Here is a 27,754-nt window from a genome sequence, read left to right on the forward strand (position 1 = left end):
TATGGTTGAATGACAATTAAACTTGCCATTTGAACATCACTAGATTATCTGGTTATCTAGTCGTTATTGCATTAGAGTTTTAGGATGTTTTCCTCTCGGCATTTTTACATCTTCACTTCCAAAACAAAGCAATGGACAGATACACTTCAACAAAACTTCATGGACTTCAAAGTGAGGTCCACTCTGACATCAAGGCTGAGAAAAATCTGCTTCAGCTTCATATAGCTTTCAGGAAGAGTGATGGTCTCAAGTGCATGGGAATGTACTGATTAAAGCTAAAGACTTTGTTCTTTCTGTTGGAGGAAATTTCAATTTAATCAGCTCTAGATGTTAGGCAATTTATTTTATTTATTATTTAAAGATCAGTGCAGGATAGGTACTTCCAGTTCTTCGACCCACACAGCCAGCAATCTTGATTTAACATTAACCTAATAACCAGTCAATTTACAATGACCAGGTAGTCTATCTGGTACGTCTTTAGACTGTGGGAGGAAACAGGAGCACCTGGAGAAAACCCACACATTTCAGGGCTGCTGGCATTGAAATCCAAACTCTGACACCCCAAGCTGTAATAGAATATAGTCGAGTACAGCACAGGAACAGGCCATTTGTCCCTCAATGTTGTGCCAAACCATCTAAAAAGCAAATCAAAAACACTGAAACATTAATCCCTCCTACCTACACCATATCCATATCCCTCCATTTTCCTTACATCCATGTGCCTATCCAAACATTTCTTAAAAGCCTCTAATGTATTTGCCTCCACCACCATACCAGACATACAATCTCTGAGTGAAAAAACTTATCCCTTGAAACTACCGCCTCTCACCTTCAATGCCTGCCCTCTGGTGTTGGACATTTCAACCCTGGAAACAAATACTCTCTGTCCACTCTATCTATGCCTCTCAAAATCTTGTAAACTTCTATCAGATCTCTCCACAGCCTCCAGTGCTCCAGAAGAAACAATCCAAGTTTATCCAGCCTCCTGTGATAGCACATGCCCCTTAAACAACGCAGCATTCTGGTAAACCTCTTCTGCATCCTCTCCAAACCCTAAACACCCTTCCAATATGGGGCAACCAGAACTGAACTCAATACTCCAGGTATGGCCTAACCAGAGTTTTATAAAAAGTGCAACATAACCTCCTGACTTTTGAACTCGACGTCTTGACTAATAAAAACAAGCATTCCATAAGCCTTCTTAACCACCTTATCAACCTGTGTAGCCACTTTCAAGGAGCTGTGAACTTGGACCTCAAAATCTCTCTGATCAGCAACACTGTTAAGGATCTTGTCCTGAACAGTGTACGGTCTCCTTGCATTTGCCCCACCGAGGTGCATTACATTTATCAGGTTTCTCTACACATATCTGCAACTGATCTATATCATGCTATATTTGCCAGTCTTCTACTTTATCCACAACTCAACCAATTTTGGTATCATCTCCAAATGTACTAACCCACCGTGTATATTTTCATCCAGGTCATTTATATACATAGTGTAATGCTAAATGCTATTCAACTGTGGCACCCAATTTTCAGACAAATGTTGAGGAGAAGCTAGGTTTCATCACTGTTCATACTTGAAGTGGTGCCACGTGTTTTAATGATGTGGTCTTGTGGATGAGAAACAGCAAAGGTTATTGTGTATTCCAGATAATTACACACCACAAGAACACAAGCCACGGGCCCTTAGTTTCTGGATAACAATGGAAAGAGTCCCCACAACAGCAGCAAAGAACTGGAGGAAGGTGATGTGGTTGATCACGTCATCACTTTCCTTTTGTACTACCCTGATGCACTAATATTTCTGAATGGCACTTAAAACTTTTCACTGCACCTCAGTTCACCTGACAATAATAAACCCATTTACCAAAAAGATTAAAAATTGGCTTTATTTGTCACATGTACATTGAAACATCGAAACATAGCAGGCCCATACTTAATAACTCTAACCTGCATGTCTTTGGGTGGTAGGAGGAAACCCAAGCTGTCTTGGGGAGAGCATACAAAACTCCTTACTGACAGGGAGGATTTAAATCTCGATCACTGGCACAGTAAAGCAGTACACTAACTGTTACAAACAAGAGAAAATCTGCCGATTCTGGAAATCCAAGCAACACACACAAAATGTTGGAGGAACTCAGCAGGCCAGGCAGCATCTATGGAAAAAAGTACAGTCAACATTTTGGTCCAAAACCCTTTGTCAGGATGAAGAGAAAAAGATGAGGAGTAGAGGTAAAAGGTGGGGAGAGGGGAGAGAAAAATTCAAGCTGATAGGTGAGGCCGGGAGAGGGAGGAGTGAAATAAAGAGCTGGGAAGTTAATTACAGCAGCGGTCCCCAACCACCTACGCCGCGGTACCGGGCCGCAAAGTGTGTGCTACCGGGCTGCGAGGAAACGATATGATTTGGTGATATGAAATGATATGAGTCAAATGTATCTTTCCTCATTCCCTGTCACGCACTGTTGAACTTGAACGCACGCGAGGTCATCAGTGACCCAAGCTGTGCAAAGGAATGGGTCCGTGACCCATTTGTGAATGTCCCCGGTGAATCATCCATGTCAGCGTGGGAAAAAGATCAACTCCTTGAGCTTGCAAATGACAGTGGGCTGAAAAGTATGTTTGACATAACATCTCTGCCAGCATTCTGGATCAAAGTCAAGGCTGAATATCCTGAGACAGCCACGAAAGCACTGAAAACGTTGCTTCCATTTCCAACATCATATCGCTGCGAAGCGGAGTTTTCTGCAATGAATGCAACGAAAACTAAATTGCAGAATAGACTGGACATAAGGAACCCCCTTTGAGTATCGCTGTCTCCCATCACCCCTCGATGGGACCGTCTTGTTGCAGGGAAACAAGCCCAGGGCTCCCACTGATTCAGCGATATTGGTGTGTCGCAATGATTTTATATGTTCATACGGGGGAAATATGTGCTGTGTGTTTAATATCCAAACATTACTTAAACTGTTATGATGCTATTAACTTATAACTGACTTATCAATATTCATGCAAGGAAAATATGCGTTGTGTGTTTAATATTAAATTCGTTAGAAACAAAATTGAGTGTATTAGCCACTTATAAGTGACTTATAGTTGACTTATCACCTATATTCTGGTCGTGATGAACACCCCTGCCCCCGGTCGGCCGGTCCGCAAGAATATTGTCAATATTAAACCGGTCTGCGGTGCAAAAAAGGTTGGGGACCCCTGGATTAGAGACACAGGGCTGGAGAAGGGGGAGTCTGACAGGTGAGGATAGAAGGCCGTGGAAGGAAGAAAAGAGGGGAGGAGCACAGAGGGAGGGATGAAGGGGAGGCAAGGAGACAAGCTGAAAGAGGGAAAAGCGGGTGGGAATGGTGAAGTGGCAGTTGAGGGTTTGGGGCAATACCAGAAGTTTGAGAAATTAATGTTCATGTCATCAGGTTGGAGTTTTCCCAGAAGGAACATAAGATGTTGTTCCTCCAACTTGAGTTTGGCCTCATTGCGACAGCAGAGGAGGTCACAGATTGATATACTGGAATGGGAAGAGGAAGTAGAATTAACATGGTGGCCACTGGGAGATACTGCTTTCTGTCAGGCCTATCACTTATGTTTCTCTCTCTCCTTCCCTCATCTTTTAACTCTACCCCTCATCTTTTTTTCTCTAGTCCTGCCAAAAGGCTTGGACCAACACGTCAACTGTACTTTTTACCATAGTTGCTGGCTAACATGCTGAGTTCCTCCAGCATTTTGTGTGTGACACTGTTATGCTGCCCTGCCACCAAGGTCAAAAGGGTCAACAAAAAATAGATTAATTCTCAGATCAAAAAGCCACTGTGTCAATTCCAACTCAATCTTGGACCCCATGGTTCAATCACTACGACAGTCCTTCAAATCTTTCCCATCACCAGCCTCCACCCTTGTCAATCAATGTTCAAATTTTGACAAAGGGTTTTACCGAAACATTAACACCCTGTTTTCTCTAATCTACATGGCTGCCCAAGGGTTTCAGCCTGAAACATGGACTGTACTTTTTCTATAGATGCTGCCTGGCCTGCTGAGTTCCTCCAGCATTTTTTCTGTGTTCCCGGGATTTCCAGCATCTACAGATTTTCTCTTATCTGCCTGACATGGAATATTCCCAGTATTTTCAATTTTTATTTCAAATAGAATAGAAGAGAGGAGAGAAGAAGATGGTGGCGCGACGCAGCGCGCAGTGGTCACTCCGGTGATGAATATCTGTTATCAGTCAAGCAGGGTGCCATGCACAATCCTGATTTGATGGAGGCAGACGTGAGAGCACAGAGGAACTTCTGGGGGAACTTCTGAAATGCCTGTTTCGCTGCCGCTGCTGCTGTGTGATCCAGAATCTCCGGAGGGGAGGGCCCCGAGTCCTCGGCTTTGCCTGTTGCTCGGCGGCTGGGGCGGGGTCAGAGTGCTTGGCAGAGGATGGTGCTCAGTGCTCAGTGTCGGAGGGCCAGTTGGAGGCTTGAAGTTTTCGGACGCACTGAGAGTCAGCTGTGGTCGGGTGCTTCCAGGGTGCTGCATCGGCAAGTTTGCGGCGCTTGGAGGTTCATGGCAGGGAGAGTATCTCCCTTCTACAATCTGCGTGAGATGATGGGCTATCGGGACTTGAGACTTTTTTTTACCGTGCCCATGGTCTGCTCTTATAAAATTATGGTATTGCTTTGCACTGTTGTAACTATATGTTATAATTATGTGGTTTTTGTCAGTTTTAGTCTTGGTTTCTCTTGTGTTTCTGTGATATCACTTTCTGGAGGAACATTGTATCATTTCTTAATGCATGCATTTCTAAACAACAATAAACGAGGACTGAGTGTCCTCATAATCTAAAAAAAATCCCAACATTACAGCTTATTTCAGATTTCAAACTTTGCACTTGGTGCATTATTTTGTTGCATATCAATCTACATACAAACTTCTGCCCTGATTCATCATGCAATAATTCCTTGCAATCTGTCATTCAAGTTGCAGAACCTGCCTCCTGTCAATCACTGTACAGAGTCACATCTCCTGTCAATCACTATACACAGTCACATCTCCTGTCAATCACTATACAGAGTCACATCTCCTGTCAATCACTATACAGAGTCACATCTCCTGTCAATCACTGTACAGAGACACATCTCCTGTCAATCACTGTACAGAGACACATCTCCTGTCAATCACTGTACAGAGTCACATCTCCTGTCAGTCACCGTACACAGACACATCTCCTGTCAATCACTGTAGAGTCACATCTCCTGTCAATCACTGTACACAGACACATCTCCTGTCAATCACTGTACAGAGACACATCTCCTGTCAATCACTGTACACAGACACATCTCCTGTCAATCACTGTACAGAGTCACATCTCCTGTCAATCACTATACAGAGACACATCTCCTGTCAATCACTATACAGAGTCACATCTCCTGTCAATCACTGTACAGAGACACATCTCCTGTCAATCACTGTACAGAGACACATCTCCTGTCAATCACTGTACAGAGTCACATCTCCTGTCAATCACCGTACACAGACACATCTCCTGTCAATCACTGTACAGAGTCACATCTCCTGTCAATCACTGTACACAGACACATCTCCTGTCAATCACTGTACAGAGACACATCTCCTGTCAATCACTGTACACAGACACATCTCCTGTCAATCACTGTACAGAGTCACATCTCCTGTCAATCACTATACAGAGACACATCTCCTGTCAATCACTATACAGAGTCACATCTCCTGTCAATCACTGCACAGAGACACATCTCCTGTCAATCAATGTACAGAGTCACATCTCCTGTCAATCACTGTACACAGACACATCTCCTGTCAATCACTGTACAGAGTCACATCTCCTGTCAATCACTATACAGAGTCACATCTCCTGTCAATCACTATACAGAGACACATCTCCTGTCAATCACTATACAGAGTCACATCTCCTGTCAATCACTATACAGAGTCACATCTCCTGTCAATCATTATACAGAGACACATCTCCTGTCAATCACTGTACAGAGACACATCTCCTGTCAATCACTGTACAGAGACACATCTCCTGTCAATCAATGTACAGAAACACATCTCCTGTCAATCACTATACAGAGGCACATCTCCTGTCAATCACTGTACAGAGACACATCTCCTGTCAATCACTATACAGAGTCACATCTCCTGTCAATCACTATACAGAGACACATCTCCTGTCAATCACTATACAGAGTCACATCTCCTGTCAATCACTGTACAGAGACACATCTCCTGTCAATCACTATACAGAGTCACATCTCCTGTCAATCACTGTACAGAGACACATCTCCTGTCAATCACTGTACAGAGTCACATCTCCTGTCAATCACTGTACACAGACACATCTCCTGTCAATCACTGTACACAGACACATCTCCTGTCAATCACTGTACAGAGAGACATCTCCTGTCAATCACTGTACACAGACACATCTCCTGTCAATCACTGTATAAAGAGTCACATCTGCTGTCAATCACTATACAGAGACACATCTCCTGTCAATCACTATACAGAGACACATCTCCTGTCAATCACTGTACACAGACACATCTCCTGTCAATCACTGTACAGAAACACATCTCCTGTCAATCACTGTACAGAGACACATCTCCTGTCAATCACTGTACAGAGACACATCTCCTGTCAATCACTGTACAGAGACACATCTCCTGTCAATCACTATTGACAGACACATCTCCTGTCAATCACTATACAGAGACACATCTCCTGTCAATCACTGTACAGAGACACATCCCCTGTCAATCACTATACACAGACACATCTCCTGTCAATCACTGTACAGAGACACATCTCCTGTCAATCACTATAGACAGACACATCTCCTGTCAATCACTATACAGAGACACATCTCCTGTCAATCACTGTACACAGTCACATCTCCTGTCAATCACTGTACAGAGTCACATCTCCTGTCAATCACTGTACACAGTCACATCTCCTGTCAATCACTGTACAGAGTCACATCTCCTGTCAATCACTATACAGAGTCACATCTCCTGTCAATCACTGTACAGAGGCACATCTCCTGTCAATCACTATATACAAACACATCTCCTGTCAATCACTATACATAGTCACATCTCCTGTCAATCACTATACACACACATCTCCTGTCAATCACTATACAGAGTCACATCTCCTGTCAATCACTGTACAGAGACACATCTCCTGTCAATCACTATATACAAACACATCTCCTGTCAATCACTGTACAGAGACACATCTCCTGTCAATCACTATACACAGACACATCTCCTGTCAATCACTATACAGAGTCACATCTCCTGTCAATCACTGTACAGAGACACATCTCCTGTCAATCACTATACAGACACACATCTCCTGTCAATCACTGTACAGAGACACATCTCCTGTCAATCACTGTACACAGACACATCTCCTGTCAATCACTGTATACAGAGTCACATCTCCTGTCAATCACTACACAGAGACACATCTCCTGTCAATCACTATACAGTCACATCTCCTGTCAATCACTATACAGAGACACATCTCCTGTCAATCACTGTACAGAGACACATCTCCTGTCAATCACTATACAGAGACACATCTCCTGTCAATCACTGTACAGAGTCACATCTCCTGTCAATCACTGTACAGAGTCACATCTCCTGTCAATCACTATACACAGACACATCTCCTGTCAATCACGGTAGAGAGTCACATCTCCTGTCAATCACTATACACAGACACATCTCCTGTCAATCACTGTACAGAGTCACATCTCCTGTCAATCACTGTACAGAGTAACATCTCCTGTCAATCACTACACACACAAATCTCCTGTCAATCACGGTAGAGAGTCACATCTCCTGTCAATCACTGTACAGAGACACATCTCCTGTCAATCACTATACACAGACACATCTCCTGTCAATCACTGTACAGAGTCACATCTCCTGTCAATCACTATACACAGACACATCTCCTGTCAATCACTGTACAGAGACACATCTCCTGTCAATCACTGTACACAGTCACATCTCCTGTCAATCACTGTACACAGACACATCTCCTGTCAATCACTGTACAGAGTCACATCTCCTGTCAATCACTACACAGAGACACATCTCCTGTCAATCACTATACACACACATCTCCTGTTAATCACTGTACAGAGACACATCTCCTGTCAATCACTGTACAGACTCACATCTCCTGTCAATCACTATACAGAGACACATCTCCTGTCAATCACTGTACAGACTCACATCTCCTGTCAATCACTATACACAGACACATCTCCTGTCAACAACTATACAGAGACACATCTCCTGTCAATCACTATACAGTCACATCTCCCGTCAATCACTGTACACAGTGAGATCTCCTGTCAATCACTATACTCAAACACATCTCCTGTCAATCACTATACAGAGACACATCTCCTGTCAATCACTATACAGAGACACATCTCCTGTCAATCACTGTACAGACTCACATCTCCTGTCAATCACTATACAGAGACACATCTCCTGTCAATCACTGTACAGAGACACATCTCCTGTCAATCACTGTACAGAGACACATCTCCTGTCAATCACTGTACAGAGTCACATCTCCTGTCAATCACTATACAGAGACACATCTCCTGTCAATCACTATACAGAGTCACATCTCCTGTCAATCACTGTACAGAGACACATCTCCTGTCAATCACTGTACAGAGACACATCTCCTGTCAATCACTATACGCAGTCATATCTCCTGTCAATCACTACACAGAGACACATCTCCTGTCAATCACTATACACACACATCTGCCGTCAATCACTGTACAGAGACACATCTCCTGTCAATCACTGTACAGAGACACATCTCCTGTCAATCACTATACACACACATCTCCTGTCAATCACTATACACAGACACATCTCCTGTCAATCACTGTACAGAGTCTCATCTCCTGTCAATCACAGTACATAGTCACATCTCCTGTCAATCACTGTACAGAGACACATCTCCTGTCAATCACTGTACAGAGTCACAACACCTGTCAATCACTGTACACAGACACATCTCCTGTCAATCAGTGTACACAGACACATCTCCTGTCAATCACTATACACACACATCTCCTGTCAATCACTGTACAGAGTCTCATCTCCTGTCAATCACAGTACAGAGTCACATCTCCTGTCAATCACTATACACACACATCTCCTGTCAATCACTGTACAGAGTCTCATCTCCTGTCAATCACAGTACAGAGTCACATCTCCTGTCAATCACTGTACAGAGACACATCTCCTGTCAATCACTGTACAGAGTCACAACACCTGTCAATCACTGTACACAGACACATCTCCTGTCAATCACTGTACACAGTCACATCTCCTGTCAAGCACTGTACAGAGAGACATCTCCTGTCAATCACTATACAGAGACACATCTCCTGTCAATCACTATACAGAGACAGATATCCTGTCAATCACTATACAGAGTCACATCTCCTGTCAATCACTGTACAGAAACACATCTCCTGTCAATCACTGTACACAGACACATCTTCTGTCAATCACTGTACAGAGTCACATCTCCTGTCAATAACTGCATAGAATCACATCTCCTGTCAATCACTGTACAGAGGCACATCTCCTGTCAATCACTGTATACAGAGTCACATCTCCTGTCAATCACTGCACAGAATCACATCTCCTGTCAATCACTGTACAGAGACACATCACCTGTCAATCACAGTACACAGACACATCTCCTGTCAATCACTATACAGAGACACATCTCCTGTCAATCACTGTACAGAAACACATCTCCTGTCAATCACTGTACACAGACACATCTCCTGTCAATCACTGTATACAGTCACATCTGCTGTCAATCACTATAGACAGACATATCTCCTGTCAATCACTGTACACAGACACATCTCCTGTCAATCACTGTATACAGAGTCACATATGCTGTCAATCACTATAGACAGACACATCTCCTGTCAATCACTGTACAGAGTCACATCTCCTGTCAATCACTATACACACACATCTCCTGTCAATCACTGTACAGAGACAAATCTCCTGTCAATCACTATACACACACATCTCCTGTCAATGACTGTACAGAATCACATCTCCTGTCAATCACTGTACAGAGTCACATCTCCTGTCAATCACTATACAGAGTCACATCTCCTGTCAATCACGCAAACATGAGGAAATCTGCAGACGCTGGAATTTCAAGCAACACACATAAAAGTTGCTGGTGAACGCAGCAGGTCAGTCAGCATCTCTAGGAAGAGGTACAGTCGAAGTTTCTGGCCGAGACCCTTCGTCAGGACTAACTGAAAGAAGAGCTCGTAAGACATTTGAAAGTGGGAGGGGGAGATCCAAAATGTTAGGAGAAGACAGGAGGGGGAGGGATGGAGCGAAGAGCTGGACAGGTGATTGGCAAAAGTGATATGAGAGGATCATGGGACAGGAGGCCCAGGGAGAAAGAAAAGGGCGGGGGAGAACACAGAGGATGGGTAAGGGGTATATTGAGTGGGACAGAGGGGAAGAAGGAGAGAAAGAAAAAGAACGTGTGTACATAAATAAATAACGGATGGGGTAGGAGGAGGAGGTGGGGCAGTAGCAGAAGTTTGAGAAGTCAATGTTCATGCCATCAGGTTGGAGGCTACCCAGACAGAATATAAGGTGTTGTTCCTCCAACCTGAGTGTGGCTTCATCTTTACAATAGAGGAGGCTGTGGATAGAGATATCAGAATGGGAATGGGACGTGGAATTAAAATGTGTGGCCACTGGGAGATCATGCCCCACCTCCCCCTCGTACCCCATCCATTATTTATTTATATACACATACTCTTTCTCTCTCTCTCCTTTTACTCCCTCTGCCCCTCTGACTATACCCCTTGCCTATCCTCTGGTTTCCTTCCCCTCCCCCTTTTCTTTCTCCCTTGGCCTCCCATCCCATGATCCTCTCATATCCCTTTTGCCAATCACCTGACCAGCTCTTGGCTCCATCCCTTCCCGTCCTGTCTTCTCCTATCATTTTGGATCTCCCCCTCCCCCTCCCACTTTCAAAACTCTTACTAACTCTTCCTTCAGTTAGTCCTGACGAAGGGTCTCAGCCCGAAACTTCGACTGTACCTCTTCCTAGAGATGCTGCCTGGCCTGCTGCGTTCACTGTAATGTATTGTGTGAGTATTCGTAGCGTCAGAGTGCGTATGACGTCAAGACGTGGAGAAGAAAAAATGCAAGTCTGGTGAATAAACGTGGTTGTTCAATCTTCAGCGGTGTTCAAGTCACAAGAATGTTACATTCACCAGCAACTTTTACGTGTGTTTCCTGTCAATCACTATACACAGACACATCTGTCAATCACTCTACAGAGACACATATCAATCACTGTACAGTCACATGACATCTCCTGTCAATCACTCTACAGAGTCACATGACATCTGTCAATCACTCTACAGTCACATGACATCTGTCAATTACTGTAGTCAGATGACATCTGTCAATCACTCTATAGAGTCACATGACATCTCCTGTCAATCACCCTACAGAGTCACATCCGCCCGTGTTCGAACTTGTCAATCATCAGTCGAAACTGCGGTCATTATTATTACTCCTCTCAAACCACCTCCCGTTAATCCTGGTCTAAAATACTGCCTGTAGATCAACTCTTTCCCGGCGCCACTCTCGAGCGCTCATCTTTGCCTTTACTCCAGTTGCGGCCGCTCTTTCCCCTCCCAGCGCCATTACCTCGGACCTCGCCGCCCGGAGCCGTGCTGGCCGAGTGCAACTTTCACAGAGTTTTTTTTTCGGGCCCAATTACAATTGTTAGCCGGCTATATATGTCCCGAGGTTAACCTTAATATGAATCTGAATCCAGCGGAACCCAACCTTTATAAAAGGTCAATATGTTTTAAATATGAAACAATTGATATTGATATATGTGAAGAATGCAGCGATCTTACTGCAATTTATAAAACAATAAGTTTATGAAGTGAAGCTGAATATTGCACTCTTTTTAAACTTTATATCGACTTTATTACCTTTTAGATTTACTTTCTGCACATTGTGCTAGAAGTTTTACTCCCGTCATGAATGCTGTTTGATTTGCCGAGCTCCTCCAGCACTTGTGCTATTGCTGGCATCCATTTCCTCAATTTAAACAGGTGCTTCCCTTGGCAAATTTGTTTAATTCGTTGATTATTGTCACATGTACTGTGGTACAGTGAAAAACTTCGTTTTGCATGCCTTCCATACAGATAATTTCAATGCGACTGTGCATTGAGGTAGTCAAGCAAAAACAATAATAGAATGCAGAATAAAAGTATTACAGCTGGTATATTATTGTCACATGTATCAAGATGCTGTTTTTCCAGATCAAGTCTTTACACAGTGCATTGAACTAGAAATGTAGACAAGAGACCAAGGAGGGAAGGCTGGTTCCTGTGAGGTGTTAAGCTGTGTTCACAACTTTATGCAGTTTTCTGCTGTCATCTGCAGGGTTATTGCCATACCAAGCCATTATGCATCAATCCAGATAGAATGCTTTCTATGGACACCAATTAAAAATTTGTAAGAATTGGAGCATGCGGAATTTCTTTCGCCTTCTGAGTTACAGAGAAAGCACAGTGCAGGCAGATATAGGTGAAAAACCATAACAAGGTATAGTGTGAGGTCAAAAGTCCATTTCATCCTACTAGGGGGCCATTTAATAGTTTTATAACAGCAGGATAGAAACTGTCCTTGAGCCTGGTGGTAGTGTTTCGAGCTTATGTATCTTTTGAATGATGGGAGGGTGGCTGGGGTCTTTGATTATGATGGCTGGTTTAATGAGGCAGCAAGATGTATAGACAGAGGCCATGGAAGGGAGGCTAGTTTCGTTGATGTACTGACCCATGTCCACAACTCTGCATTTTCTTGCAGTCTTGGGCAGAGCTGTCACATCAAGCCATGATGTACAGTGTTGATAAAAATTGATGAGGGTGAAATGAGAAATGACAATCTTTTTTTTAGCATCCTGAAGAAGTAGAGGCCTTCTGCACTTACTTGGCCATAGTGTCCACGTGATTGGACAAGGACGGGCTGTTGGTGATACTTATTTTATTTAGAGATACAATGTAGAACAGGCCCTTCCGGCTCAATGAGTCATGTCAGCCAGCGACCCACCTGTTTAACACCAGCCTAATCACAGGACAATTTACCATGACAATTCACCCACTAACTGGTATACCTTTGGACTGTGGGAGGAAACCCACACATTTCACAGGGAGGACATACAGGCACCTTATAGATGATGTTGGAATTGAACTCCAACATCCCAAGCTGTAATAGTGCCACTACATTACCATGGAGTATGTTATCTTATCAATTAGCACATATTTTAGAACTTTTGCTGGTCCTAATTAACATTATTGACCTGAAGGCTCAATTGTTTCTCTCTTCACTAATGTTATATAACCCACTCAGTTTCCAAGATGTTCTTTTTTATTTCAGATTTCCATCTTGTTTAGTTTTCACTCTTAGTTTCTAAGCAGAATCTTCCACCAGTTGGAACTTCAAGAGCTAGGGTTATTGATAAATCTTTTAAAATCTATAGCCTCAACCATGTGGTAAAGAAAGTTTCACCCCACTTTTTCAACTCTGACTTTGAACACTGCTATTCGGTCCATCTTCAATCTATCCTGCTCCAAGAACCAGACCCAGTTTTACCAATCTCTCAATAAAATTAAAAAACTTCATAAGCCCCGTATCTATCAATAGAAACCTATCAAATTCCTTCTTATCCAGCCCTTTACCTTTTCTATCACCTTCCAACTTCTTCCTTATCTCTTCTCCCCCACCCACTTGGCTTCACTTATCACCTTCTGACTTGACCTCCTTTCCAGTCCCGATGAAGGGTCATGGCCAGAAATGCCAACTTTATATTCATCTCCATTGATGCTACCTAGCCTGCTGAGTTCCTCCAGCAATTTTGTGTGTGTTGTACTATAATCCTTTTTTTTTGCTTAAGTGTCCACCCTTGCCAATCAGTGTTCACATTTTGACGAAGGGTTTTACCGAAACATTAACACACTGTTTTCTCTAATCTACTTGGCTGCCGAAGGGTTTCAGACTGAAACGTCAACTGTACTTTTTTCCATAGATGCTGCCTGGCCTGTTGAGTTCCTCCAGCATTTTGTGTGTGTTGCTTGGATTTCCAGCATCTGCAGAGTTTCTCGTTTGATTTTTTTTGTCTGTCTTCTTTTGTAAACATTGGTTGTTTGTCAACCTTTGTGTGTATTTTTAACTGATGCTCTGTTCTACTGTGAATGCCTGCAAGAAAATTAATTTCAAGGTGGTATATGGTGACATACACATTCTTTGATCATAAATATGCTTTAGAGTTTGAACTCTAGCCCCTTCGTAGCCTTCATTTTAAAACTGTGTCCAGAATAACTATTGACTTGTAACTATGTAACAGGACTTCCTTGTTAATGAACTTATTTGCTGTTAACAACTTTGCCAACTTGCCATCAACATCAACACTTGTGAATGCACAAGCCAAGCTCCGCTGTCCCTGGAACCCCGGCAAACAGTAACAAAGACAATGACAAATTCTCTCTGATAAGATCATAAATATCTCTGTGCATAATTGAGGGAGGTCTTATTGAAACCTATCGAGTACTGAAAGGCCAAGATAGAGTGGATGTAGAGCGGATGTTTACTGTAGTGAGGAGTCTCGGACCAGAGGGTACAGCCTCAGAATAGGGGGATATCCATTTAGAACAGAGATGACGAGGAACTTCTTAGGCAGAGGGTGCTGAATCTATGGAGTTCATTGCCAGAGTCAACTATGGAAGCCAAGTCATTGGATATATTTAACATGGAGGTAGATAGGTTTAGTAAGAATGTCAAAGATTACAGGGAGCAGGCAGGATAATGGCATTGAGAAGGATAATTAATCAGCCCATGATGAAGTGGTAGAGCAGACGCAATGGGCCAAATGGCTTAATTCTGCTCCTGTCTTATGGTCTAATTATATAGTAGTAGCAGGAACTTCTTCAGTTTGTGAAATTCTAGCTGTAAATGGTTTTCCTGTTTGGCCAACAGTGAAAATTATGTATTTACAAAAGCTTGAATAACATACAGCAGGTCACACTAGTTTTCAAATAGCCATTTATTTATTTTACTAAGAATCAGATAGACTTTTTTTTCTTCCAAAATAAATACAAACTGAAAAAAACATTCTAGAATTTAAAGGAAGAAATATCTAGTTTTTTTTTGCTGGATTAGAGTACAGTGCTCCCAGCCCAAAGTATGAAAGTGTTTACAGAATTTTTTTTTAAATTCAATTGTTTAAAATGGTGCTTCAGCTATCACTTCACACCAGGTTGCTGTTTGCTAGAGTTATCTGCAAAAATTTAGAAAAGGTCTCATGATGTCAATTTTAATGTACTCATAGAAGTGTTCTCGCCTAAAGTCTAGAAATGTTGAGATGTTTACAAACAAAAAATAAGTTAAAAAATCCATAACATAACAATGTACATTATTTACAATTTGCCTAGGGCGTAACATTGAGCTGACCGAGTCATCGATTCATGTTCACTTGTTAACAGACAGAGCTATGAAATAACATGTGTTTTCAGGTAGCCAACTTTCTTCTGCATTGCACTGTTTGGTGTCATGTTCTTCACAAATGAACCACCAATTTTGGTACCCATGTCCTGTGTACAAAAGACCAGAGGATTTGTTTTTTTTTAATGTTTCTTCTTTTGGAATGCAAATTATATTAAGAAAATCTTTGCTGAGTTTGGAAGGAGAGTCTACCCTATAGATTTTGAGGCTTCACTACCTTCCTTTCACAATTTAAACATAATTGTAGATTTGGCACTGATGTGACAGGTTGGTATAAGTACAGCACTTTGTTGATGGTTTAACGGAACCTGATCAGAACTAAATTAGACTTCTGAATCCTTCATGTGAAAAGGAGAATCTTTTATGTACTTCCAAGGGGAAAGGTTGTTTTTATGTTAAAAAAAAATAATGGGGCAGGACAGAAATAATAGTTCTACTGCAAAATTGACAGGCTTTTCTAGATCTGGTATGGCAGAGTCAGGATACAGGACAATACTGAAAACAACAATTCACCATGTTAGAAATATATTAATAGTGACCCGGTGTTAAACAAAATGGTTAATTCTGAGGAAAAGACAAGGAATGGTTTATTTACAGGTTCACCCTTCAAATCAGAGCTTCTTACTTTACTGTTCTTATTGCCATATGATCACTCAATCACAGAGCAAGTTGTAATGAGTTCAAGGTGGTCTTAATAATGAAGTTACTTTCTCTAACATATACAATTGTAGTTTTTGCCTCCCACTCCACATAAAGGGCCTGTAAATTTTGTTTACAAAATTTTAACTTTACTACTGAACTGATCTAGGAGAATTAAAATTACTTCCCACACATATAGCTGATTTAGTGACAAAATGTGCTTAGCAGTGGCAGATTACTTTTGGAGTCCTAAACTCTTTATTTGAAGCAAACACTTCAATGATTTTATCAAAGTAATAAAATAATCATCAACTAAACAAATATTATGTCACTACTTTGATATAATAATAATAATAATAATTTATAGATCAATTCATTTGGCCTATCAAAGGAGTTTTGAAACTGTGCAACTCCAAAGTGGTTCTTGAGGGATTATTATGCCTAATTTTCCTAGCAGTTTTGGAGATATAGTTTCAGCTGAAACACTTCTGGTCCTTAGTTGCAAATCCAGTATTATATTTCTGTTTGTAGCTAATGGGCTTATACAAAGCAGTACTTAAATCAAAAATGAAAACATTACATTTCAAAGTGAAAATAGCTTGATGTGCACCAATAGATGATAAGTAAGTTATAAAATAGTTACTAAACAGATAAACAGTTAAATAAATAGATTAATTTGAATATCTCTTAGATATGCAAACCAACTGCAGGATAAATACTTGAACCATTCCTTACCCTCAGGAACCATCTTAATAAACTCAGATTTAGCTATGATAAGCTGAAAAGCATGCACAACAATGAAATGGCTGAACTTTCAGACATGAAGCCAGCATTAGTGGTAAAAAGTCCAATTCCACAGATGTTAACCATTAACAATACAACATAGTACTTTGCGACATTCCAATTTTCACACTATTGCTATGAGCTATATTGGTTTCCAGGAAGTAAATGGTGAACTTACTCATACAAAAAAATAGTGAAAACTTCCTAAGGTAAATTAAAAATATGAAACCTTTATTCTACAATAAATAATTCATTGTAGCACCTGCTCATTTAGTGAACTACTCTTCAAACTTGGGGATCTCAAACAATCGCTATATACAAGTATTGCACTAACGGCTTTGCTGTGCTAGAACTACAACAGAACTTCCGGTCATATGCTTTCAATAATGGAATTCCCTTCAGTTACCCACCATTTGTCAACTTGCTAATACTTTTTTTTACAAGGGAAATGTTTCCTCTATTATTATAACAGTTGAGTACATCAAACCATTCAAAAATGTCCTTAGAGCATTAGGAATAAGACTGTGTTTCGATGAAAACCGATTTTGCTTTCTTATTTAATCCTTAAAGGTAGTAAATTTTTTTAAAGTGGTTTCTAAGTAAACAAGATCTTTACTGATGGGCAACAATTTTGTTCCATTTACAACGTATTCCAAAGGCAAGTAAAAAACAAAGGCAAGGAAGGAACAGCCCACACAAGTGATTCTGCAAATGCTGGAAATTGTGAGCGAAACAGACAAAATGCTGGTGGAACTGAGCAAGTTGGGCATTATTGATGCAGGGGAATAAGCATTTGAATCTCTTTCTCAGGACTGAAAAGGAAGTGGGGAGAAGGTAGAATAAGGTAGGCAAGAGGGAGGCATATAAGCTGGCAGGTGATAGGCAAAACCAGGAGAGGGCAATGATGGGTGGGTGGGAGCTTTTTCTTCAGCCCTTTACCTCTTCTACCTACCAACTGACAGCTTCTTGTTTCAGCCTCCTCCCTCACCCATCCACCCACTTTCCCCCTCACCTCATCTCACCTATCAACTGCCAGCTTGTATGCCTCCTACTCTTATTCTGGTTTCTGCCCCATTCAAACTAAATCTGAATGGCTACTTAGCTTTTTCAAACAAAGTTAATTTTTGCTTTGCTTCAGGATATTTGCTATTTTAAAAATATGTTTATTATTATTATTCGCTTTTTTTATTATTATTCGCTTTTTTATTCACATAGAAAACTTGCTCATTGATTGTTGATCAAAGCTATTACAGTGATGTTAGGAGAACAATATGGATATTAAATATACAGCCAAATAGGACATTCCTAAAAACTTTGGCCTCTCCAATTGATGGGTCCATGCAGGTATGCAAAAGGTAACTAAAACAAAATACTGGATGTGCTGAAATGCACAATAAAATGCTGGAAATACTCAACAAGTCAGACGGTATCTGTGAAGAAACCAAGTTAACATTTCATGCTATTGAACTATCAAGTGTTGTCTGACAGGTATACATTTCCAGAATTTTCTGTCTTAATGTAATATCAGAACTTTTAATAGGCAATAAGAACAAAGTTTGTAAACTCCTGAGTTTCTGAATATTGTTAAATTAAAATATGGCACCTACCAATGACAACTTGATAAATGGTTAAGTTACAGAGAAAGGTTGAACAAGTTGGGTCTTTATTCTTTGGAACATAGAAGGTTGAGGGGTGACTTGATAGAGATATTTAAAATTATGAGAGGGATAGATAGAGTTGATGTGGATAGGGTTTTTCCATTGAGAATGAGGGAAGATTCAAACAAGAGGACATGAGTTGAGAGTTAAAGGGCAAAAGTTTAGGGGTAACATGAGGAGGAACTTCTTTACTCAGAGTGGTGGCTGTGTGGAACGAGCTTCCAGCAGAAGTGGTTGAGGCAGGTTTGATGTTGTTGTTTAAAGTTAAATTGGATAGCCATATGGACAGGAAAGGAATGGAGGATTATGGGCTGAGTGCAGGTCGGTGGGACTAGGTGAGAGTAAGAGTTCGGCACGGACTAGAAGGGCCGAGATGGCCTGTTTCTGTGCTGTAATTGTTATATGGTTATATATGGTGGATTATAATATTTAAAAAACACAATAGTATATTTTTGGAAAAAGGAATAATTTTGCAAATATCTTTTCTCTGAATTCTGACAGAACAAATGTATGGAATTTTAAGGATAGAAATTAATGCTGGTGCTAATTAGCAAACAAATGCATCAGAGTTCTTGATAATTTGGAGGAGATACATGTATAACTATTTTCTTTAGAATGTCAGGTAAAATAAAATAAGGTACAGAACAATCTCTAAACAACCAAAATCAAAATTCAATTAAAAAAAAAATTCTTCTGCATTTCTAACACTTAACTGAAGATCGGGGTTTTGCGATTTGTCAATTACGTTGACTGCCTGCCATTTTACCAAGGCTGCATTTGAGTGATTATACAGAGGGATAGATGATATATACACAAAATTATTCACAAGTGTTCATGGGAGGACTTAATCACCACACCTTAAAAGGAACACTTCTGGCTACTATTGATATCTTTGTGTGATCTAATTGGTATTTTAGAAGAATTAAAAGTCACTTACTGGTAATAAAAGCTCACTCTAAAATTACCAACAAGGCTAATATCCACTTTGAGATGTTTATTCTTTTAAAGGGAATTTATAGCTAGACAGTAGGCTAACCTAAGTAAATCTGAAACAATTCACCCCACCCCCAATAAATTTTCCAACTCATTTCTTAAATCTCCCCCACATACACACAAAATGCCAAGTAAACAAGTCCCTCAAGAATCCAAGAAAAAATGCAGACACTTAATCAGGGACCTTGACAATTTGAAGTCAGCTTTGCGGAGGCTACTACCTGTTCTCTTTTGTTTGCTCTTTTCCCTTCACAACATAGTATTAATGGAGTTTGATTAATAGGACTGGATGTTACAATCTCTAAAGTTTCTACACTGCACTTAACTTGAGTGGAAGTAGTTCTTAAAAGATGACCGCTAGATGATGTTACTACTATTATGACACATGTTCAGTTGTGTACCTCGACATCACTGGGTGTTTTGGCCTTTTATCACAAGACACCCTCAGCAGAGGCAGGCCCGCCACAGGCTGATCAGACCTGGGTGTGTGTCACATGGTTAGTCTCTAGATGGTCACTTGGCAGCCCAGACAGCATCCCTTCTTTTCAGCCACGGCCAGTGACTGCTCATTTCGGCGGCATTAGCAAGTGCTTTGATTGCCTTCCTATGGGCCTGCCCTCTGACTCCTACTTCCCTCAGCAGCCTTACGGTGGAACTGGCTACGAAGCCCCTGCACCCCTCAACTGGGCACACTTTTATGTTCCAGCCTCGCTCCTCTGCTTCAACTGCAAGCTTGGCATATCGCAGCCTTTTCCATTCATAAGCCTCATCCACAGCACCCTCCCATGGGACCGTCAGCTCAATGATAAAGACGCGCCGACAGGAGGATGTAATAATCAACAATTTTTTGGGGTAGTACAATGTGTTAACACATTGCTATATTCAATTATTTTTACATTTAACTCAGCAAAAGGTGGCTAGTGTCCTACTGAAAGGCACCATGTTCTTCGGAGTCTGGATACAATAATATGAGATTTTGCCAGTTATACTCCTCTTACTCATACCTTTCAATAGGCTGCAAGAATACTGGAATCTATGGTTTGGCAATGAAACACAGAACTTCCAAGCCAATGCTCAACAAAAAAAAAACAGAACATGATAAACCCAAATGAAAAGCTATCTGTCTTACAATATTTTGCAGATAAATATTCAATGACTATTATTGGGCTTTTATTTCAAGGATTTTATTCCTTGGAAACATTTGTTTAATAAATACAAACTAAGCTTCAAAGCCAGTCATTTATGATCACCATTATCAGTGACTCCACGAAATGGTTAAAAGAGAGTTGAGCTTCTGCTTTGGATGTCTTAAAACAGTAATGATGATAAAATGGGAAAAGGAATACAATGCTTTCCATCTTTGATAAAAACTGGAACAAGGAAGTTAAAATATGGCCTTCCTAAGTACAGACATTGGCCCCTTTCACGATAATGAAGATCAGAATTACAGTTGTTTGCTGAGATAAAAAGGCATTGCATGAAATGCTGAGGGCATTTCAATATGTTAAAAGGTGCTTATGAATGGAAGTGTAATGAACATTGGGAAAGAATAGTAGAAAAAGTTAATGTTTTCAATGGCCAGACCAACATCCATTACAAGGAAAAGCACCAAAAAACCTGATAACAGTAACAGCCTGCTGAGCAAAGCCTATTTGATATCCTCTCATGTTTTTCATCTACATATTATCTCAAATGGCAAGTTGCCAGGCTGTTTTCAAGGGACACAAAAGGAAATACTTTTTCTTGGAACATATTTATTTCTAACTAATTTTCCATGCAGATGGGCAGATTTCCACAGAGACCACCAGTACTAGATATGATTATTATTCAAGTATAAGTCCAGGCTAACCAACAGAGATTACCACAAAAAATTACATTATCACATCCAACATACGCATTTCCAGAAATGAAAAACAGACATAAGCAGAAGGGGGAGGGGGTGACGTTGCTGTGAGTTGATCCACGGATAGTGATCAAAAGCAGAAACTCTAACAAAATCACTCTCCCATTCATTAGAGTTTCAATATTGTGATGAATTATTGCACCTCCAATACCACCCATGCTGAGATCAGCATGGAAGCATGGACCAAGGAATGATTTGGGACTTCCTCAGTTTCACATTGTCGGCAGCTGGGGATTAAATCCAATCAGCGCATACCAGGAATGATTTTTTTTTTAAAAATCACTTTCATAGGGGCAGACGCTAGTAACATTTTGTACTTCTCTTCCTCCTCCTCCCCCCCCCGACACACACACAATTGTAGAAGTTTCTTCCAAGAAGTTGTCTCTTTCAATTGCAGACACCCTATTTAAAATAACAGAGTTTAAGAGTAGGAGCAGAGTACTGTATGCTCAACTCACAACATACTGTTCCCTTCAATTTCTGAATAGATTTAACTACTTAGACCAGTCCTAGAACACAGGTTGCTTCAAAATTGAATGCAGAGTATGTGTCCTCAGAATTTACACAAATACAAAGGATATCAACATTTGAGTACCTTAAATCACTCAACTACAAACAAATGTGGTGCCCTCTCAAGTAGGAAAATATTTGCTAATTATCTGCAAAATAATCAGAGAAACGAAACAAAAACAAATATATACACTGCTATTGCCATGAGCAGTTTGCAAAACACTAAAACTATGGCTATGCTCTGGAAATGACATACACAGGTGAAAATTTAACAAACTACCAGACTAATGTCAGTCCAACTCAGAACAAGAGGTAACAAAGTTTTCTATGTAACTCAATAACCTGTGTCATTTACAAATGATGCGGTTAACCAGTTAATCATCCCTGTTCATTAAAGTGCTGTCTCTGAGCTGATTTTTCACTTCCACCAACTCACCTTTCACAGGTAAAAATATGACTGTGAACAGCAAAGCAGAAAATGTCCATTTTAACACCATATTTGTGCAGTCTTTACATATCAGGATCATGAAAATCCAATTCTAAGAACCTGTAAATCTCTGATTACACTCTCAGACCTACTACTCCATCAAATAAAGCACTTCTATCCAGCAAGTTAAAAAGGACTGACAGCAGAAATGAAACCAAGTAACAAGAAGAAAAAGCTAACTGGGACAACAGTACTATCTATGGGTAAATTCCACTGTGTGTGTGTGGTATGTACGGGGAGTGTGTGTGATGTGCGCGGTGTGTGCCCGCACTATGTGCTGTGTGTGCGTGCTCACAAAGCACAGGGTATCAAATAAGTGTATGCAACTATAAATGCAAAGGTAATGAAGATGAGTGTAATTTCAAAGTAATACCAATATTAAGATTTCAGTAAATTTACACAGGACAGTATTGTGAGAAAATTATAGTGCATATATCATATATATGGTTTGAAAATGTGGTATTTAGCAGCAGATTTTTTTAAATTAGTAATCCCCCCCCCGTTATAAAACAAAGTTGGCTTTATACAATTTAAAGTGGAACTGATTTCCACAGTGAACTCGAGCATTTTAGTTGATTTTCTTTCCATCTGGCTACTAAGAAAGTTCGCAACTTGTTCTTCTCCCTCTGGTCAGAGGTCTCTATGCTCACTTTCTCTCTTAGGTGGTCATCTGGATTGGCAGAGTATGTTGTTCTCAATCAAAAATTATGGATAAGTAATACAAAGGAGGACTTCAAGATCAGGAGTAAACCAAAACCCACAAGTACAGTTTACTTCAACTAGATGCAGATATCACAAGAGATTGAATTTATCCAGAAATGAATAGGTGATATCATTATCCATTATGATATCACCTATTTATAATTCTAAGTAAACAAGTTAAGGCAATCCATGGCTTCACAGTATCTGATGCACAATATTGCTTATTTTATTCACGGAATTTAATTAAAATGAATTGTGTGGCATCTGATTTCACCAACTTGATAAAAAAACTAGACCATTTTAGCCAGATCCGATGACTCGGTCTCTTGCTTTAATTAGCTATATTAAAGAATGGTTTGACTCTTGCTTAACGCAGTTTAGTATTGCCTGAATAACTACTCTGCCTTCTGTTTTCTGAATCCTCAGCTGTCCATCAGCTCGTGTCTAGCGGCCAGCACTGTTCTGTCTCGGCTCCGTACTTTATGGTTTACAACTCAGTGCTTTGAGACGTGCTGTCTTCTGCATTTTATTCTCAGGATCACTGAGCTGCAGGTCCATTTTTTATTTAAACAAAAATATTAACAAAAAGAAATTTCTATGGTCAGTCAGTATCACTGGAATCGCTGCTCTGTTCGCCCTGCACCTTGCTTCGATGCTGCATAGCACGATGATATGCAATCTGCACCGATTTCCTGATGTTTGATTTCCTCCCCTCCAACATCTTCATTTTGTCCAGGGTCTGGTCCACACCAAGAGGAACAAGTTTTGTTCGAGGAAGCCATTGCCTGATTAATTAAAAAAATAAACATTGTATGTCACATTACTGTACACAGCAGATCTCCATCAAAGTTAAAGATTTTTTTTTTAATACTGCTCTATGTTTCTTAACATTATTTCCTTCATGCTCAGACTTAACATTTACTGGACATCTCTGATTGCTCTAAAAGGGTTTTTGAAGCATTATTCAGCAATTTGATATAATCAAATGACATTTTGGAGTCAGCCATAACAGAGACTTGGTATGTCACCAAAGACTCTTGCAAAAACTACAGAGGTACCGTGGAGAGCATTTTAACTGGTTGCATCACCATCTGGTGTGGAGGGGCCACTGCACGAGATCAGAAAAAGCTCCATGGGTACTAGCTTCCTCAGCACAGAGGACATCATCAAAAGGGTCGCATCCATCATTAAGGAGCCTCATCACCGAGGACTTATTGCTACCGTCAAGGTGGTGGTACAGGAGCCTGAAGACACACACTCAACATTTTAGGAAAAGTATCTTACACAAAAAAGTGCTGGTGAACGCAGCAGGCCAGGCAGCATCTATAGGAAGAGGTACAGTCAACGTTTCGGGCCGGGACCCTTCGTCAGGACTAACTGAAAGAAGAGATAGTAAGAGATTTGAAAGTGGGAGGGGGAGGGGAGATCTGGAATGATAGGAGAAGACAGGAGGGGGAGGGATGGAGCCAAGAGCTGGAAAGTTGATTGGCAAAAGGGATATGAGAGGATCATGGGACGGGAAGCCTGGGGAGAGAGAGAAGGGGGGAGGGGAGCCCAGAGGGTGGAAAGCAGGCAAGGAGTTATAGTGAGAGGGACAGAGGGAGAAAAAAGAGAGAAAAAAAAGGGGGGGAAATTTAAAAAATATATATTAAATAAATAATAAGGGATGGAGCGTGAAGGGGAGGAGGGGCATTATCGGAAGTTAGAGAAGTCAATGTTCATGCCATCAGGTTGGAGGCTACCCAGACGGAATACGAGGTGTTGTTCCTCTAACCTGAGTGTGGCTTCATCTTGACAGTAGAGGAGGCCGTGGATAGACATATCAGAATGGGAATGGGATGTGGAATTAAAATATGTGGCCACTGGGAGATCTTGCTTTCTCTGGCGGACAGAGCGTAGGTTCAGCGAAAAGGGTCTCGCCAATATATTGAAGGCCGCACCAGGAGCACCGCATGCAGTATATCACCCCAGCCAACTCACAGGTGAAGTGTCGCCTCACCTGGAAGGACTGTCTGGGGCCCTGAATGGTGGTGAGGAAAGAAGTGTAAGGGCATGTGTAGCATTTGTTCGCTTACAAGAATAAGTGCCGGGAGGGAGATCGGTGGGAAGGGATGGGGGGACGAATGGACAAGTAAGTCGCGTAGGGAGCGATCCCCGCAGAAAGCAGAAAAGGGGGGGGGGGAGGGAAAGATGTGCTTGGTGGTGGGATCCTGTTGGAGGTGGCGGAAGTTACAGAGAATAATATGTTGGACCCGGAGGCTGGTGGTGTGGTAGGTGAGGACCAGGGGAACCCTATTCCTAATGGAGTGGCGGGAGGATGGGGTGAGAGCAGATGTGCGTGAAATGGGAGAGATGCGTTTGAGAGCAGAGTTGATGGTGGAGGAAGGGAAGCCCCTTTCTTTAAAAAAGGAGAACATCTCCTTCGTCCTGGAATGAAAAGCCTCATCCTGAGAGCAGATGTGGCGGAGACAGAGGAATTGCGAGAAGGGGATGGCATTTTTGCAAGAGACAGGGTGGGAAGAGGAATCCATCTTCCCCACTGCCATCAGATTTGTGAATGGACAATGAACCCATGTACACTACCTCACTATTTTTCCCCCATTTTTGCTGTCCTTTTGCACTACTTACTTTATTATATACTATAATATACATTTTATTGTAATTTATAGGTTTACTGAGACACCTTGCATTGCTTGTGGAGGAAGTTAATGTGCTGGATGCAGTGCCAGTAAACTATTTTCTCCTTGATGTTGACCTTCCTGAGAATTGTTGGAAAAGTACTCATCCAGACAAGTAGAAAGTATTCCATCATATTCCCGATTCATAGAAAGGATGTCCGAAGCTGAGTCACTTGCTGCAAGGTTCCCAGCCGCTGATCTGCTTTTATAGCAGAGTATTAACATGACTAGTCTAACTGAGTTTCTGGTCAATACTGACTATTCCACAAGAATATTCAAACTAGAGGACTCAGTGATGGTAATGCCATATGTCAAGAGTCGAGGCCTTGTTAAAGATGATCATTGTCTGGCACTTTTAGTCTGCAAATGCCACTTATCAGCACATGCCTGAACTGTGTCTAGGCCTTGCTCCACGCACTTAGGCTTAAGACCGGTTATTACCCCTCTACCATCAGGCTTTTGAACCGGAGGGGATAACTTCACTCACCCCAACAATGAACTAATTCCACAATCTATGGGCTCATTTTCAAGGATTCTACAACCCATGTTCTCAATATTTATAATTATTTTGTATTTGCACAATTTGTTGTCTTTTGCATGTTAGTTGTTTGTCTTTGTTGTCAAAGTTTTTCATTGATTCTGTTGTTTCTTTGTGTTTATTGTGAATGCCCACAAAAATGAATCTCAGGGTGGTACATGTATACTGTATACTTACGTAAATAATCCATAAACTTACAAGTAAATTTTTTTCCCCCCAATCTTGTGCAGTGGCCCCTCCATACCAGAGGAGATGCAAATGGAATTGAACTTCAGCAAACATTCCTACTCATTATTGTGGAAGAAAGACCACTGAAGATTGCCGGGCCAAGGACATTCCCCTGAAGAGCTTCTACAAACATGTCCTCAGGCTCAAGTGAAAGAAGTCTTCAGAATTACAAGGATTAAAGGAAACAATGACTTGCAAATATAGTCTTTCATATCCATTCCAAAGTGTTTGAAAGCCAATGAAGACTTTTGAGATTGCGATACAGGAAGTCCAGCGGGCAATCTGTGCACAGAAAGCCCTACAGACTACGAGACCATGCTCTGGGAAGTAGATTGTACTGATCGTGCTTATGAAACCATAAGATATAGGAGCAGAATGAGGCCATTCAGCCCATCGAGTCTGCTAAGCCATTCAATCATGGCTGATTTATTTTCCCTCTCAACCCCAAGGGCCATGTGTACCCATAGTGATTCTACAGTATTTCAAGCTGAAATGGTTCAATTCTGATTAGACACTGTACATTCACATTGTATAAACGAGAAAGAAGAATGTTCCCAACTTACCATGTTCTCTTGTTGTCAAAGAAAAGTACAAGGTAGAGGTGTTCCCGTGCTTCCACTGTCATTTGTTCTCCAAGCTTGAGCACATCCAGTGGTGGAACAGGAATAGGAACACCGTGATGGTATAGTCCTTCCCGAGGCATCTTTGGATCAATTATCTGTAGAAGAAAAAATAGAGACACAATGAGATATTGTTAAAAAAATATTCTTTGGAGTCTTTGCACGATAGTTACATATCACACTCTTCTCCTCAGCAACCAACCAGTGCGAATTTTAAATATCCATTTTTTATAATCCCATTGCAGTAAGTTCAATGGTGACAAATAAATGTTTTATTTTCTAATATACACTCAGTGGTTACTTTATTAGTTACACCTATACACCTGCTTGTTAATGCAAATATCAAATCAGCCGATC

The 27,754-nt window shown here is 41.0% G+C and overlaps 2 protein-coding genes across 6 annotated transcripts in view; both read right to left on the reverse strand.

Moving 5' to 3' along the window:
- Positions 1-12,187, reverse strand: part of ogg1 (8-oxoguanine DNA glycosylase) — a 58,262-nt gene extending 46,075 nt beyond the window's left edge. For 2 of the 4 annotated variants that reach the window (XM_063068360.1, XM_063068357.1), the window contains exon 1: positions 11,795-11,814. The gene's annotated coding sequence lies outside the window, so the exon portion shown is untranslated. Of the gene's footprint in view, positions 1-11,672; positions 11,774-11,794; positions 11,815-12,087 lie in introns of those variants that run through there. The other 2 variants (XM_063068358.1, XM_063068359.1) reach the window with 2 other exon arrangements.
- Positions 12,188-15,201: 3,014 nt separating this feature from the next.
- Positions 15,202-27,754, reverse strand: part of brpf1 (bromodomain and PHD finger containing, 1) — a 56,464-nt gene continuing 43,911 nt past the window's right edge. Inside the window, exons 12-14 of one of the 2 annotated variants that reach the window (XM_063067648.1) lie at positions 27,341-27,495; positions 23,977-24,118; positions 15,202-15,747 (exon numbers count right to left, since the gene is read on the reverse strand). In XM_063067648.1, the coding sequence (XP_062923718.1) occupies positions 15,646-15,747; positions 23,977-24,118; positions 27,341-27,495 (399 nt within the window). In that variant the 3' untranslated portion in view covers positions 15,202-15,645. Of the gene's footprint in view, positions 15,748-23,976; positions 24,119-27,340; positions 27,496-27,754 lie in introns of those variants that run through there. The other variant, XR_010020408.1, reaches the window with a different exon arrangement.

The sequence above is a fragment of the Mobula hypostoma genome, chromosome 15 (assembly GCF_963921235.1).
Source record: "Mobula hypostoma chromosome 15, sMobHyp1.1, whole genome shotgun sequence".
NCBI classification, from domain to species: Eukaryota; Metazoa; Chordata; class Chondrichthyes; order Myliobatiformes; family Myliobatidae; genus Mobula; species Mobula hypostoma.